The sequence below is a fragment of the Girardinichthys multiradiatus genome, chromosome 5, assembly GCF_021462225.1.
Source record: "Girardinichthys multiradiatus isolate DD_20200921_A chromosome 5, DD_fGirMul_XY1, whole genome shotgun sequence".
In the NCBI taxonomy this organism is placed as follows: domain Eukaryota; kingdom Metazoa; phylum Chordata; class Actinopteri; order Cyprinodontiformes; family Goodeidae; genus Girardinichthys; species Girardinichthys multiradiatus.
In genome coordinates, this window is record NC_061798.1 from 52,737,090 (window position 1) to 52,753,639 (window position 16,550).

General features: G+C 36.1%; 1 protein-coding gene across 2 annotated transcripts in view; it reads left to right on the top strand.

The window, feature by feature from the left end:
- sde2 (SDE2 telomere maintenance homolog (S. pombe)) overlaps window positions 1-16,550 on the top strand; it is a 24,006-nt gene continuing 7,456 nt past the window's right edge. For both annotated transcript variants that reach the window (XM_047365282.1, XM_047365284.1), the window contains exon 1: window positions 1-257. In XM_047365282.1, coding sequence (XP_047221238.1) covers window positions 147-257 — 111 coding nt within the window. In that variant the 5' untranslated portion in view covers window positions 1-146. The remainder of the gene's footprint in view (window positions 258-16,550) is intronic.

Here is a 16,550-nt window from a genome sequence, read left to right on the forward strand (position 1 = left end):
TCACTAGTTCGTGTCTCATCGGATTCTATAAAAACGTTTTTCTCCAAGTGCAGTGCCTCTGATCCTATCCGCCAGGGGGCGCGGAGGAGACGTTCTACAAAGTCCTGCGCCTGCGCAGTGCGCTTAGAGCGGTATCAAAAGGAGCCATGATGGATGTGTTTGTTGTTGCTCCGAGCTTCAGATTCAGGTGTTACAGCCGCGAATTCCCACCCGGTTCTATAGTCAGAGATGTTCTGGAACGGTTCGTTCCGCAGCAGGTGAGCGTTTACACTTGACTGGACCGGAACCGAAGTTGAATCTGGGATTAAAGGGTTTTAAGTCGGAGCTGGGACCCAGAGTTAGCTGCTGAGCTAATGTAGGCTAACTTAGAGAAACTGCGTTGAGTTTACAATGAATTTGAAACAGAGACATCTCCAACAGATAATAACAAGAGATAACAGAAGTAAACTCTTCTAAAATGGTTGCTACTCGCATCTTTAGTAGTAAAATGGTTGCTACTCGCATCTTTAGTAGTAAAATGGTTGCTACTCGCATCTTTAGTAGTAAAATGGTTGCTACTCGCATCTTTAGTAGTAAAATGGTTGCTACTCGCATCTTTAGTAGTAAAATGGTTGCTACTCGCATCTTTAGTAGTAAAATGGTTGCTACTCGCATCTTTAGTAGTAAAATGGTTGCTACTCGCATCTTTAGTAGTAAAATGGTTGCTACTCCCATCTTTAGTAGTAAAATGGTTGCTACTCGCATCTTTAGTAGTAAAATGGTTGCTACTCCCATCTTTAGTAGTAAAATGGTTGCTACTCGCATCTTTAGTAGTGAAATGGTTGCTACTCGCATCTTTAGTAGTAAAATGGTTGCTACTCCCATCTTTAGTAGTAAAATGGTTGCTACTCGCATCTTTAGTAGTAAAATGGTTGCTACTCGCATCTTTAGTAGTAAAATGGTTGCTACTCGCATCTTTAGTAGTAAAATGGTTGCTACTCCCATCTTTAGTAGTAAAATGGTTGCTACTCGCATCTTTAGTAGTAAAATGGTTGCTACTCGCATCTTTAGTAGTAAAATGGTTGCTACTCGCATCTTTAGTAGTAAAATGTTTGCTACTCGCATCTTTAGTAGTAAAATGGTTGCTACTCCCATCTTTAGTAGTAAAATGGTTGCTACTCGCATCTTTAGTAGTAAAATGGTTGCTACTCGCATCTTTAGTAGTAAAATGGTTGCTACTCAAAATGGTTGCTACTCGCATCTTTAGTAGTAAAATGGTTGCTACTCGCATCTTTAGTAGTAAAATGTTTGCTACTCGCATCTTTAGTAGTAAAATGGTTGCTACTCGCATCTTTAGTAGTAAAATGTTTGCTACTCGCATCTTTAGTAGTAAAATGTTTGCTACTCGCATCTTTAGTAGTAAAATGGTTGCTACTCGCATCTTTAGTAGTAAAATGGTTGCTACTCAAAATGGTTGCTACTCGCATCTTTAGTAGTAAAACGGTTGCTACTCGCATCTTTAGTAGTAAAATGTTTGCTACTCGCATCTTTAGTAGTAAAATGGTTGCTACTCGCATCTTTAGTAGTAAAATGTTTGCTACTCGCATCTTTAGTAGTAAAATGGTTGCTACTCAAAATGGTTGCTACTCGCATCTTTAGTAGTAAAATGGTTGCTACTCGCATCTTTAGTAGTAAAATGGTTGCTACTCGCATCTTTAGTAGTAAAATGGTTACTACTCGCATCTTTAGTAGTAAAATGGTTGCTACTCGCATCTTTAGTAGTAAAATGGTTGCTACTCGCATCTTTAGTAGTAAAATGTTTGCTACTCGCATCTTTAGTAGTAAAATGGTTGCTACTCGCATCTTTAGTAGTAAAATGGTTGCTACTCGCATCTTTAGTAGTAAAATGGTTGCTACTCGCATCTTTAGTAGTAAAATGGTTGCTACTCGCATCTTTAGTAGTAAAATGGTTGCTACTCGCATCTTTAGTAGTAAAATGGTTGCTACTCGCATCTTTAGTAGTAAAATGGTTGCTACTCGCATCTTTAGTAGTAAAATGGTTGCTACTCGCATCTTTAGTAGTAAAATGGTTGCTACTCGCATCTTTAGTAGTAAAATGGTTGCTACTCGCATCTTTAGTAGTAAAATGGTTGCTACTCGCATCTTTAGTAGTAAAATGTTTGCTACTCGCATCTTTAGTAGTAAAATGGTTGCTACTCGCATCTTTAGTAGTAAAATGTTTGCTACTCGCATCTTTAGTAGTAAAATGGTTGCTACTCGCATCTTTAGTAGTAAAATGTTTGCTACTCGCATCTTTAGTAGTAAAATGGTTGCTACTCGCATCTTTAGTAGTAAAATGGTTGCTACTCGCATCTTTAGTAGTAAAATGGTTGCTACTCGCATCTTTAGTAGTAAAATGTTTGCTACTCGCATCTTTAGTAGTAAAATGGTTGCTACTCGCATCTTTAGTAGTAAAATGTTTGCTACTCGCATCTTTAGTAGTAAAATGGTTGCTACTCGCATCTTTAGTAGTAAAATGGTTGCTACTCGCATCTTTAGTAGTAAAATGTTTGCTACTCGCATCTTTAGTAGTAAAATGGTTGCTACTCGCATCTTTAGTAGTAAAATGGTTGCTACTCGCATCTTTAGTAGTAAAATGGTTGCTACTCGCATCTTTAGTAGTAAAATGGTTGCTACTCGCATCTTTAGTAGTAAAATGGTTGCTACTCGCATCTTTAGTAGTAAAATGGTTGCTACTCGCATCTTTAGTAGTAAAATGGTTGCTACTCGCATCTTTAGTAGTAAAATGGTTGCTACTCGCATCTTTAGTAGTAAAATGGTTGCTACTCGCATCTTTAGTAGTAAAATGGTTGCTACTCGCATCTTTAGTAGTAAAATGGTTGCTACTCGCATCTTTAGTAGTAAAATGGTTGCTACTCGCATCTTTAGTAGTAAAATGGTTGCTACTCGCATCTTTAGTAGTAAAATGGTTGCTACTCGCATCTTTAGTAGTAAAATGGTTGCTACTCGCATCTTTAGTAGTAAAATGGTTGCTACTCGCATCTTTAGTAGTAAAATGGTTACTACTCGCATCTTTAGTAGTAAAATGTTTGCTACTCGCATCTTTAGTAGTAAAATGGTTGCTACTCGCATCTTTAGTAGTAAAATGGTTGCTACTCGCATCTTTAGTAGTAAAATGGTTGCTACTCGCATCTTTAGTAGTAAAATGTTTGCTACTCGCATCTTTAGTAGTAAAATGGTTGCTACTCGCATCTTTAGTAGTAAAATGGTTGCTACTCGCATCTTTAGTAGTAAAATGGTTGCTACTCGCATCTTTAGTAGTAAAATGGTTGCTACTCGCATCTTTAGTAGTAAAATGGTTACTACTCGCATCTTTAGTAGTAAAATGTTTGCTACTCGCATCTTTAGTAGTAAAATGGTTGCTACTCGCATCTTTAGTAGTAAAATGGTTGCTACTCGCATCTTTAGTAGTAAAATGTTTGCTACTCGCATCTTTAGTAGTAAAATGGTTGCTACTCGCATCTTTAGTAGTAAAATGGTTGCTACTCGCATCTTTAGTAGTAAAATGGTTGCTACTCGCATCTTTAGTAGTAAAATGGTTGCTACTCGCATCTTTAGTAGTAAAATGTTTGCTACTCGCATCTTTAGTAGTAAAATGTTTGCTACTCGCATCTTTAGTAGTAAAATGGTTGCTACTCGCATCTTTAGTAGTAAAATGGTTGCTACTCGCATCTTTAGTAGTAAAATGGTTGCTACTCGCATCTTTAGTAGTAAAATGGTTGCTACTCGCATCTTTAGTAGTAAAATGGTTGCTACTCGCATGGTAGCTACTCGCATCTTTAGTAGTAAAATGGTTGCTACTCGCATCTTTAGTAGTAAAATGGTTGCTACTCGCATCTTTAGTAGTAAAATGGTTGCTACTCGCATCTTTAGTAGTAAAATGGTTGCTACTCGCATCTTTAGTAGTAAAATGGTTGCTACTCGCATCTTTAGTAGTAAAATGGTTGGTTGCTACTCGCATCTTTAGTAGTAAAATGGTTGCTACTCGCATCTTTAGTAGTAAAATGGTTGCTACTCGCATCTTTAGTAGTAAAATGGTTGCTACTCGCATCTTTAGTAGTAAAATGGTTGCTACTCGCATCTTTAGTAGTAAAATGGTTGCTACTCGCATCTTTAGTAGTAAAATGGTTGCTACTCGCATCTTTAGTAGTAAAATGTTTGCTACTCGCATCTTTAGTAGTAAAATGGTTGCTACTCGCATCTTTAGTAGTAAAATGGTTGCTACTCGCATCTTTAGTAGTAAAATGGTTGCTACTCGCATCTTTAGTAGTAAAATGTTTGCTACTCGCATCTTTAGTAGTAAAATGGTTACTACTCGCATCTTTAGTAGTAAAATGTTTGCTACTCGCATCTTTAGTAGTAAAATGTTTGCTACTCGCATCTTTAGTAGTAAAATGTTTGCTACTCGCATCTTTAGTAGTAAAATGGTTGCTACTCGCATCTTTAGTAGTAAAATGGTTGCTACTCGCATCTTTAGTAGTAAAATGTTTGCTACTCGCATCTTTAGTAGTAAAATGGTTGCTACTCGCATCTTTAGTAGTAAAATGGTTGCTACTCGCATGTTTAGTAGTAAAATGTTTGCTACTCGCATCTTTAGTAGTAAAATGGTTGCTACTCGCATCTTTAGTAGTAAAATGGTTGCTACTCGCATCTTTAGTAGTAAAATGTTTGCTACTCGCATGTTTAGTAGTAAAATGTTTGCTACTCGCATCTTTAGTAGTAAAATGGTTGCTACTCGCATCTTTAGTAGTAAAATGGTTGCTACTCGCATCTTTAGTAGTAAAATGTTTGCTACTCGCATGTTTAGTAGTAAAATGTTTGCTACTCGCATCTTTAGTAGTAAAATGTTTGCTACTCGCATCTTTAGTAGTAAAATGGTTGCTACTCGCATCTTTAGTAGTAAAATGGTTGCTACTCGCATCTTTAGTAGTAAAATGGTTGCTACTCGCATCTTTAGTAGTAAAATGGTTGCTACTCGCATGGTTGCTACTCGCATCTTTAGTAGTAAAATGGTTACTACTCGCATCTTTAGTAGTAAAATGGTTGCTACTCGCATCTTTAGTAGTAAAATGGTTGCTACTCGCATGGTTGCTACTCGCATCTTTAGTAGTAAAATGGTTACTACTCGCATCTTTAGTAGTAAAATGTTTGCTACTCGCATCTTTAGTAGTAAAATGGTTGCTACTCGCATCTTTAGTAGTAAAATGGTTGCTACTCGCATCTTTAGTAGTAAAATGTTTGCTACTCGCATCTTTAGTAGTAAAATGGTTGCTACTCGCATCTTTAGTAGTAAAATGGTTGCTACTCGCATCTTTAGTAGTAAAATGGTTGCTACTCGCATCTTTAGTAGTAAAATGGTTGCTACTCGCATCTTTAGTAGTAAAATGGTTGCTACTCGCATCTTTAGTAGTAAAATGGTTGCTACTCGCATCTTTAGTAGTAAAATGGTTGCTACTCGCATCTTTAGTAGTAAAATGGTTGCTACTCGCATCTTTAGTAGTAAAATGGTTGCTACTCGCATGTTTAGTAGTAAAATGGTTGCTACTCGCATCTTTAGTAGTAAAATGGTTGCTACTCGCATCTTTAGTAGTAAAATGGTTGCTACTCGCATGTTTAGTAGTAAAATGTTTGCTACTCGCATCTTTAGTAGTAAAATGTTTGCTACTCGCATCTTTAGTAGTAAAATGGTTGCTACTCGCATCTTTAGTAGTAAAATGTTTGCTACTCGCATCTTTAGTAGTAAAATGTTTGCTACTCGCATCTTTAGTAGTAAAATGTTTGCTACTCGCATCTTTAGTAGTAAAATGTTTGCTACTCGCATCTTTAGTAGTAAAATGGTTGCTACTCGCATCTTTAGTAGTAAAATGGTTGCTACTCGCATCTTTAGTAGTAAAATGGTTGCTACTCGCATCTTTAGTAGTAAAATGGTTGCTACTCGCATCTTTAGTAGTAAAATGGTTGCTACTCGCATCTTTAGTAGTAAAATGGTTGCTACTCGCATCTTTAGTAGTAAAATGGTTGCTACTCGCATCTTTAGTAGTAAAATGGTTGCTACTCGCATCTTTAGTAGTAAAATGGTTGCTACTCGCATCTTTAGTAGTAAAATGTTTGCTACTCGCATCTTTAGTAGTAAAATGTTTGCTACTCGCATCTTTAGTAGTAAAATGTTTGCTACTCGCATCTTTAGTAGTAAAATGGTTGCTACTCGCATCTTTAGTAGTAAAATGGTTGCTACTCGCATCTTTAGTAGTAAAATGGTTGCTACTCGCATCTTTAGTAGTAAAATGGTTGCTACTCGCATCTTTAGTAGTAAAATGGTTGCTACTCGCATCTTTAGTAGTAAAATGGTTGCTACTCGCATCTTTAGTAGTAAAATGGTTGCTACTCGCATCTTTAGTAGTAAAATGGTTGCTACTCGCATCTTTAGTAGTAAAATGGTTGCTACTCGCATCTTTAGTAGTAAAATGGTTGCTACTCGCATCTTTAGTAGTAAAATGGTTGCTACTCGCATCTTTAGTAGTAAAATGTTTGCTACTCGCATCTTTAGTAGTAAAATGGTTGCTACTCGCATCTTTAGTAGTAAAATGGTTGCTACTCGCATCTTTAGTAGTAAAATGTTTGCTACTCGCATCTTTAGTAGTAAAATGTTTGCTACTCGCATCTTTAGTAGTAAAATGTTTGCTACTCGCATCTTTAGTAGTAAAATGGTTGCTACTCGCATCTTTAGTAGTAAAATGGTTGCTACTCGCATCTTTAGTAGTAAAATGGTTGCTACTCGCATCTTTAGTAGTAAAATGGTTGCTACTCGCATCTTTAGTAGTAAAATGGTTGCTACTCGCATCTTTAGTAGTAAAATGTTTGCTACTCGCATCTTTAGAAGTAAAATGGTTGCTACTCGCATCTTTAGTAGTAAAATGGTTGCTACTCGCATCTTTAGTAGTAAAATGTTTGCTACTCGCATCTTTAGTAGTAAAATGTTTGCTACTCGCATCTTTAGTAGTAAAATGTTTGCTACTCGCATCTTTAGTAGTAAAATATTTGCTACTCGCATGTTTAGTAGTAAAATGTTTGCTACTCGCATCTTTAGTAGTAAAATGTTTGCTACTCGCATCTTTAGTAGTAAAATGTTTGAGTAGTAAAATGGTTGCTACTCGCATCTTTAGTAGTAAAATGGTTGCTACTCGCATCTTTAGTAGTAAAATGTTTGCTACTCGCATCTTTAGTAGTAAAATGTTTGCTACTCGCATCTTTAGTAGTAAAATGGTTGCTACTCGCATCTTTAGTAGTAAAATGGTTGCTACTCGCATCTTTAGTAGTAAAATGTTTGCTACTCGCATCTTTAGTAGTAAAATGGTTGCTACTCGCATCTTTAGTAGTAAAATGGTTGCTACTCGCATCTTTAGTAGTAAAATGGTTGCTACTCGCATCTTTAGTAGTAAAATGTTTGAGTAGTAAAATGGTTACTACTCGCATCTTTAGTAGTAAAATGTTTGCTACTCGCATCTTTAGTAGTAAAATGTTTGCTACTCGCATCTTTAGTAGTAAAATGTTTGCTACTCGCATCTTTAGTAGTAAAATGGTTGCTACTCGCATCTTTAGTAGTAAAATGTTTGAGTAGTAAAATGGTTACTACTCGCATCTTTAGTAGTAAAATGTTTGCTACTCGCATCTTTAGTAGTAAAATGTTTGCTACTCGCATCTTTAGTAGTAAAATGGTTGCTACTCGCATCTTTAGTAGTAAAATGTTTGCTACTCGCATCTTTAGTAGTAAAATGGTTGCTACTCGCATCTTTAGTAGTAAAATGTTTGCTACTCGCATCTTTAGTAGTAAAATGTTTGCTACTCGCATCTTTAGTAGTAAAATGTTTGCTACTCGCATCTTTAGTAGTAAAATGGTTGCTACTCGCATCTTTAGTAGTAAAATGTTTGAGTAGTAAAATGGTTACTACTCGCATCTTTAGTAGTAAAATGTTTGCTACTCGCATCTTTAGTAGTAAAATGTTTGCTACTCGCATCTTTAGTAGTAAAATGTTTGCTACTCGCATCTTTAGTAGTAAAATGGTTGCTACTCGCATCTTTAGTAGTAAAAGGGTTGCTACTCGCATCTTTAGTAGTAAAATGGTTGCTACTCGCATCTTTAGTAGTAAAATGGTTGCTACTCGCATGGTTGCTACTCGCATCTTTAGTAGTAAAATGGTTACTACTCGCATCTTTAGTAGTAAAATGTTTGCTACTCGCATCTTTAGTAGTAAAATGTTTGCTACTCGCATCTTTAGTAGTAAAATGGTTGCTACTCGCATCTTTAGTAGTAAAATGTTTGCTACTCGCATCTTTAGTAGTAAAATGTTTGCTACTCGCATCTTTAGTAGTAAAATGTTTGCTACTCGCATCTTTAGTAGTAAAATGGTTGCTACTCGCATCTTTAGTAGTAAAATGTTTGAGTAGTAAAATGGTTACTACTCGCATCTTTAGTAGTAAAATGTTTGCTACTCGCATCTTTAGTAGTAAAATGTTTGCTACTCGCATCTTTAGTAGTAAAATGGTTGCTACTCGCATCTTTAGTAGTAAAATGTTTGCTACTCGCATCTTTAGTAGTAAAATGGTTGCTACTCGCATCTTTAGTAGTAAAATGTTTGCTACTCGCATCTTTAGTAGTAAAATGTTTGCTACTCGCATCTTTAGTAGTAAAATGTTTGCTACTCGCATCTTTAGTAGTAAAATGGTTGCTACTCGCATCTTTAGTAGTAAAATGTTTGAGTAGTAAAATGGTTACTACTCGCATCTTTAGTAGTAAAATGTTTGCTACTCGCATCTTTAGTAGTAAAATGGTTGCTACTCGCATCTTTAGTAGTAAAATGTTTGCTACTCGCATCTTTAGTAGTAAAATGGTTGCTACTCGCATCTTTAGTAGTAAAATGGTTGCTACTCGAATCTTTAGTAGTAAAATGGTTGCTACTCGCATCTTTAGTAGTAAAATGTTTGCTACTCGCATCTTTAGTAGTAAAATGGTTGCTACTCGCATCTTTAGTAGTAAAATGTTTGCTACTCGCATCTTTAGTAGTAAAATGGTTGCTACTCGCATCTTTAGTAGTAAAATGGTTGCTACTCGCATCTTTAGTAGTAAAATGTTTGCTACTCGCATCTTTAGTAGTAAAATGTTTGCTACTCGCATCTTTAGTAGTAAAATGTTTGCTACTCGCATCTTTAGTAGTAAAATGGTTGCTACTCGCATCTTTAGTAGTAAAATGGTTGCTACTCGCATCTTTAGTAGTAAAATGTTTGCTACTCGCATCTTTAGTAGTAAAATGGTTGCTACTCGCATCTTTAGTAGTAAAATGTTTGCTACTCGCATCTTTAGTAGTAAAATGGTTGCTACTCGCATCTTTAGTAGTAAAATGGTTGCTACTCGCATCTTTAGTAGTAAAATGGTTGCTACTCGCATCTTTAGTAGTAAAATGGTTGCTACTCGCATCTTTAGTAGTAAAATGGTTGCTACTCGCATCTTTAGTAGTAAAATGGTTGCTACTCGCATCTTTAGTAGTAAAATGGTTGCTACTCGCATCTTTAGTAGTAAAATGTTTGCTACTCGCATCTTTAGTAGTAAAATGGTTACTACTCGCATCTTTAGTAGTAAAATGGTTGCTACTCGCATCTTTAGTAGTAAAATGGTTGCTACTCGCATCTTTAGTAGTAAAATGGTTGCTACTCGCATCTTTAGTAGTAAAATGGTTGCTACTCGCATCTTTAGTAGTAAAATGGTTGCTACTCGCATCTTTAGTAGTAAAATGGTTGCTACTCGCATCTTTAGTTGTAAAATGGTTGCTACTCGCATCTTTAGTAGTAAAATGGTTGCTACTCGCATCTTTAGTAGTAAAATGGTTGCTACTCGCATCTTTAGTAGTAAAATGGTTGCTACTCGCATCTTTAGTAGTAAAATGGTTGCTACTCGCATGGTTGCTACTCGCATCTTTAGTAGTAAAATGGTTACTACTCGCATCTTTAGTAGTAAAATGTTTGCTACTCGCATCTTTAGTAGTAAAATGTTTGCTACTCGCATCTTTAGTAGTAAAATGGTTGCTACTCGCATCTTTAGTAGTAAAATGTTTGCTACTCGCATCTTTAGTAGTAAAATGTTTGCTACTCGCATCTTTAGTAGTAAAATGGTTGCTACTCGCATCTTTAGTAGTAAAATGTTTGAGTAGTAAAATGGTTACTACTCGCATCTTTAGTAGTAAAATGTTTGCTACTCGCATCTTTAGTAGTAAAATGTTTGCTACTCGCATCTTTAGTAGTAAAATGTTTGCTACTCGCATCTTTAGTAGTAAAATGGTTGCTACTCGCATCTTTAGTAGTAAAATGTTTGCTACTCGCATCTTTAGTAGTAAAATGGTTGCTACTCGCATCTTTAGTAGTAAAATGTTTGCTACTCGCATCTTTAGTAGTAAAATGTTTGCTACTCGCATCTTTAGTAGTAAAATGTTTGCTACTCGCATCTTTAGTAGTAAAATGGTTGCTACTCGCATCTTTAGTAGTAAAATGTTTGAGTAGTAAAATGGTTACTACTCGCATCTTTAGTAGTAAAATGTTTGCTACTCGCATCTTTAGTAGTAAAATGTTTGCTACTCGCATCTTTAGTAGTAAAATGTTTGCTACTCGCATCTTTAGTAGTAAAATGGTTGCTACTCGCATCTTTAGTAGTAAAATGGTTGCTACTCGCATCTTTAGTAGTAAAATGGTTGCTACTCGCATCTTTAGTAGTAAAATGGTTGCTACTCGCATGGTTGCTACTCGCATCTTTAGTAGTAAAATGGTTACTACTCGCATCTTTAGTAGTAAAATGGTTGCTACTCGCATCTTTAGTAGTAAAATGTTTGCTACTCGCATCTTTAGTAGTAAAATGTTTGCTACTCGCATCTTTAGTAGTAAAATGTTTGCTACTCGCATCTTTAGTAGTAAAATGGTTGCTACTCGCATCTTTAGTAGTAAAATGGTTGCTACTCGCATCTTTAGTAGTAAAATGTTTGCTACTCGCATCTTTAGTAGTAAAATGGTTGCTACTCGCATCTTTAGTAGTAAAATGTTTGCTACTCGCATCTTTAGTAGTAAAATGGTTGCTACTCGCATCTTTAGTAGTAAAATGGTTGCTACTCGCATCTTTAGTAGTAAAATGGTTGCTACTCGCATCTTTAGTAGTAAAATGGTTGCTACTCGCATCTTTAGTAGTAAAATGGTTGCTACTCGCATCTTTAGTAGTAAAATGGTTGCTACTCGCATCTTTAGTAGTAAAATGTTTGCTACTCGCATCTTTAGTAGTAAAATGGTTACTACTCGCATCTTTAGTAGTAAAATGGTTGCTACTCGCATCTTTAGTAGTAAAATGGTTGCTACTCGCATCTTTAGTAGTAAAATGGTTGCTACTCGCATCTTTAGTAGTAAAATGTTTGCTACTCGCATCTTTAGTAGTAAAATGTTTGCTACTCGCATCTTTAGTAGTAAAATGGTTGCTACTCGCATCTTTAGTAGTAAAATGTTTGCTACTCGCATCTTTAGTAGTAAAATGTTTGCTACTCGCATCTTTAGTAGTAAAATGTTTGCTACTCGCATCTTTAGTAGTAAAATGTTTGCTACTCGCATCTTTAGTAGTAAAATGGTTACTACTCGCATCTTTAGTAGTAAAATGGTTGCTACTCGCATCTTTAGTAGTAAAATGTTTGCTACTCGCATCTTTAGTAGTAAAATGGTTGCTACTCGCATCTTTAGTAGTAAAATGTTTGCTACTCGCATCTTTAGTAGTAAAATGGTTGCTACTCGCATCTTTAGTAGTAAAATGGTTGCTACTCGCATCTTTAGTAGTAAAATGGTTGCTACTCGCATCTTTAGTAGTAAAATGGTTACTACTCGCATCTTTAGTAGTAAAATGGTTGCTACTCGCATCTTTAGTAGTAAAATGTTTGCTACTCGCATCTTTAGTAGTAAAATGGTTGCTACTCGCATCTTTAGTAGTAAAATGGTTGCTACTCGCATCTTTAGTAGTAAAATGTTTGCTACTCGCATCTTTAGTAGTAAAATGGTTACTACTCGCATCTTTAGTAGTAAAATGGTTGCTACTCGCATCTTTAGTAGTAAAATGGTTGCTACTCGCATCTTTAGTAGTAAAATGGTTGCTACTCGCATCTTTAGTAGTAAAATGTTTGCTACTCGCATCTTTAGTAGTAAAATGTTTGCTACTCGCATCTTTAGTAGTAAAATGGTTGCTACTCGCATCTTTAGTAGTAAAATGTTTGCTACTCGCATCTTTAGTAGTAAAATGGTTGCTACTCGCATCTTTAGTAGTAAAATGGTTGCTACTCGCATCTTTAGTAGTAAAATGGTTGCTACTCGCATCTTTAGTAGTAAAATGGTTGCTACTCGCATCTTTAGTAGTAAAATGGTTGCTACTCGCATCTTTAGTAGTAAAATGTTTGCTACTCGCATCTTTAGTAGTAAAATGGTTGCTACTCGCATCTTTAGTAGTAAAATGTTTGCTACTCGCATCTTTAGTAGTAAAATGGTTGCTACTCGCATCTTTAGTAGTAAAATGTTTGCTACTCGCATCTTTAGTAGTAAAATGGTTGCTACTCGCATCTTTAGTAGTAAAATGGTTGCTACTCGCATCTTTAGTAGTAAAATGGTTGCTACTCGCATCTTTAGTAGTAAAATGGTTGCTACTCGCATCTTTAGTAGTAAAATGTTTGCTACTCGCATCTTTAGTAGTAAAATGGTTGCTACTCGCATCTTTAATAGTAAAATGTTTGCTACTCGCATCTTTAGTAGTAAAATGGTTGCTACTCGCATCTTTAGTAGTAAAATGTTTGCTACTCGCATCTTTAGTAGTAAAATGGTTGCTACTCGCATCTTTAGTAGTAAAATGGTTGCTACTCGCATCTTTAGTAGTAAAATGGTTGCTACTCGCATCTTTAGTAGTAAAATGGTTGCTACTCGCATCTTTAGTAGTAAAATGGTTGCTACTCGCATCTTTAGTAGTAAAATGTTTGCTACTCGCATCTTTAGTAGTAAAATGGTTGCTACTCGCATCTTTAGTAGTAAAATGGTTGCTACTCGCATCTTTAGTAGTAAAATGGTTGCTACTCGCATCTTTAGTAGTAAAATGTTTGCTACTCGCATCTTTAGTAGTAAAATGGTTGCTACTCGCATCTTTAGTAGTAAAATGGTTGCTACTCGCATCTTTAGTAGTAAAATGGTTGCTACTCGCATCTTTAGTAGTAAAATGGTTGCTACTCGCATCTTTAGTAGTAAAATGTTTGCTACTCGCATCTTTAGTAGTAAAATGGTTGCTACTCGCATCTTTAGTAGTAAAATGTTTGCTACTCGCATCTTTAGTAGTAAAATGGTTGCTACTCGCATCTTTAGTAGTAAAATGTTTGCTACTCGCATCTTTAGTAGTAAAATGGTTGCTACTCGCATCTTTAGTAGTAAAATGGTTGCTACTCGCATCTTTAGTAGTAAAATGGTTGCTACTCGCATCTTTAGTAGTAAAATGGTTGCTACTCGCATCTTTAGTAGTAAAATGTTTGCTACTCGCATCTTTAGTAGTAAAATGGTTGCTACTCGCATCTTTAGTAGTAAAATGTTTGCTACTCGCATCTTTAGTAGTAAAATGGTTGCTACTCGCATCTTTAGTAGTAAAATGGTTGCTACTCGCATCTTTAGTAGTAAAATGGTTGCTACTCGCATCTTTAGTAGTAAAATGGTTGCTACTCGCATCTTTAGTAGTAAAATGGTTGCTACTCGCATCTTTAGTAGTAAAATGTTTGCTACTCGCATCTTTAGTAGTAAAATGGTTGCTACTCGTATCTTTAGTAGTAAAATGGTTGCTACTCGCATCTTTAGTAGTAAAATGGTTGCTACTCGCATCTTTAGTAGTAAAATGTTTGCTACTCGCATCTTTAGTAGTAAAATGGTTGCTACTCGCATCTTTAGTAGTAAAATGTTTGCTACTCGCATCTTTAGTAGTAAAATGTTTGCTACTCGCATCTTTAGTAGTAAAATGGTTGCTACTCGCATCTTTAGTAGTAAAATGGTTGCTACTCGCATCTTTAGTAGTAAAATGGTTGCTACTCGCATCTTTAGTAGTAAAATGGTTGCTACTCGCATCTTTAGTAGTAAAATGGTTGCTACTCGCATCTTTAGTAGTAAAATGGTTACTACTCGCATCTTTAGTAGTAAAATGGTTGCTACTCGCATCTTTAGTAGTAAAATGGTTGCTACTCGCATCTTTAGTAGTAAAATGGTTGCTACTCGCATCTTTAGTAGTAAAATGGTTGCTACTCGCATCTTTAGTAGTAAAATGTTTGCTACTCGCATCTTTAGTAGTAAAATGGTTGCTACTCGCATCTTTAGTAGTAAAATGTTTGCTACTCGCATCTTTAGTAGTAAAATGGTTGCTACTCGCATCTTTAGTAGTAAAATGGTTGCTACTCGCATCTTTAGTAGTAAAATGGTTGCTACTCGCATCTTTAGTAGTAAAATGGTTGCTACTCGCATCTTTAGTAGTAAAATGGTTGCTACTCGCATCTTTAGTAGTAAAATGTTTGCTACTCGCATCTTTAGTAGTAAAATGGTTGCTACTCGCATCTTTAGTAGTAAAATGGTTGCTACTCGCATCTTTAGTAGTAAAATGGTTGCTACTCGCATCTTTAGTAGTAAAATGTTTGCTACTCGCATCTTTAGTAGTAAAATGGTTGCTACTCGCATCTTTAGTAGTAAAATGTTTGCTACTCGCATCTTTAGTAGTAAAATGGTTGCTACTCGCATCTTTAGTAGTAAAATGGTTGCTACTCGCATCTTTAGTAGTAAAATGGTTGCTACTCGCATCTTTAGTAGTAAAATGGTTGCTACTCGCATCTTTAGTAGTAAAATGGTTGCTACTCGCATCTTTAGTAGTAAAATGGTTGCTACTCGCATCTTTAGTAGTAAAATGGTTGCTACTCGCATCTTTAGTAGTAAAATGGTTGCTACTCGCATCTTTAGTAGTAAAATGGTTGCTACGTACACATACTGCTTCTCAGTGTTTATGTTTCTATGCATGAAATACCGCGTATGTCTGCGTTGTCTATGTAAGACTGATGTTACAGTGGCTAGAAACACGAACTTCCGAGGTTAACGAAACGCAGCATTAGAGTAGAAAAATCAGATACAAATAAACAAAACTATTGTGCAAAGATTCTGTAAAAAACATAACCCAAACTGTTAAAACTTGAGCCGTTTTGTTTTTGAGGTTAAAACTTTAAACAGTTTAAAGCCGTCCTAACCTCCATCCAGTCTGTCAAACCCAGTTTCCCTATATTGAAGAAATTCTGCACATCATTTCAGAACAGTTTGGATCATATACAGCTGGAGAATAAATGAGATTATTTCTTCGCTCAAACTACAAAAATCACAAACATAATTGTTATTGAGATTCAACTTCCTTTTCAGGATGTATTCTGGAGCTTCTCTTACTGACACAACATGTAACGTCATGTTTGAGAAGAAGCTGAACTTCACCTGCGCTGCTACCAGATCTTCAGGGAAGATGTTTCATAAACATTTATGAATTCAATTTTATGAGCTTTTAACTGTAAAGCTATTGAGTGTTTCATGATCTAGAACATCCAGACCATATTTCTCTTTGGATGTAGATTTTCTTTTTTAGATAGTGAGGTTTGTTTCTTCAGATGAAGAGTTGTCTTCATTTCTGTAGGTGCATTAGAGGGATTCCAGCATAAATGCTTCTAAAAAGACCTTCAAACTCTAATAATAATCATCTTTAATGATAAAGGCCCGTACATAACCAACATTGATGAATGGTAACTAGAGCTGCATGACAGGAAAATATGTGAGAATATTAGTAAATGTTGCAATAAGAATCTGACTTGATTCTAATAATTATTCTAGTGAACAGTGTCTTCCTGCTGTGGGTACCAGCAGACATGGAGCCCAGATGATGGATCTTCCATCCAGCTTCTGGAAAATCATAAAAACATTTAGGGATGGAAATGGTGACTTGATGCAATCATCTCAACTTCTTTAGATGGAGACCTTTTCCAGCAGAACCCGACTGTGTTGTTTTGTAGTTTGGGTCGTGTCCGGTTGTATGATCGGACACACCCTCACCTGCCCCTGCAGACATGGAAAATAAACAGAACCATCTCCATCACTTCTTGTTTATAAGGAAGCAGAAAAAATGACATGGAGCCAAAATCATTCCAGGGTCATACAATCAGAACCCTACAGAACCAGAACCATAGGGAAAAGGTCTGAGATGAAACTCCTGGTTTAAATGTTTGGAAGCTGAAAGGATTTGCTGGGTAGATCCAAAGGTTCTGAGTTCTGGTGCATTGAGTGAAAACCAGTAAACTCCTGGTTTCCTGTAAACCCAGTTTGTGTCCTGAGAGGTTTTACTGGTCCAGAACTGAACTGTGGAGGCTCAGTGCAACATCTGGCGCCTC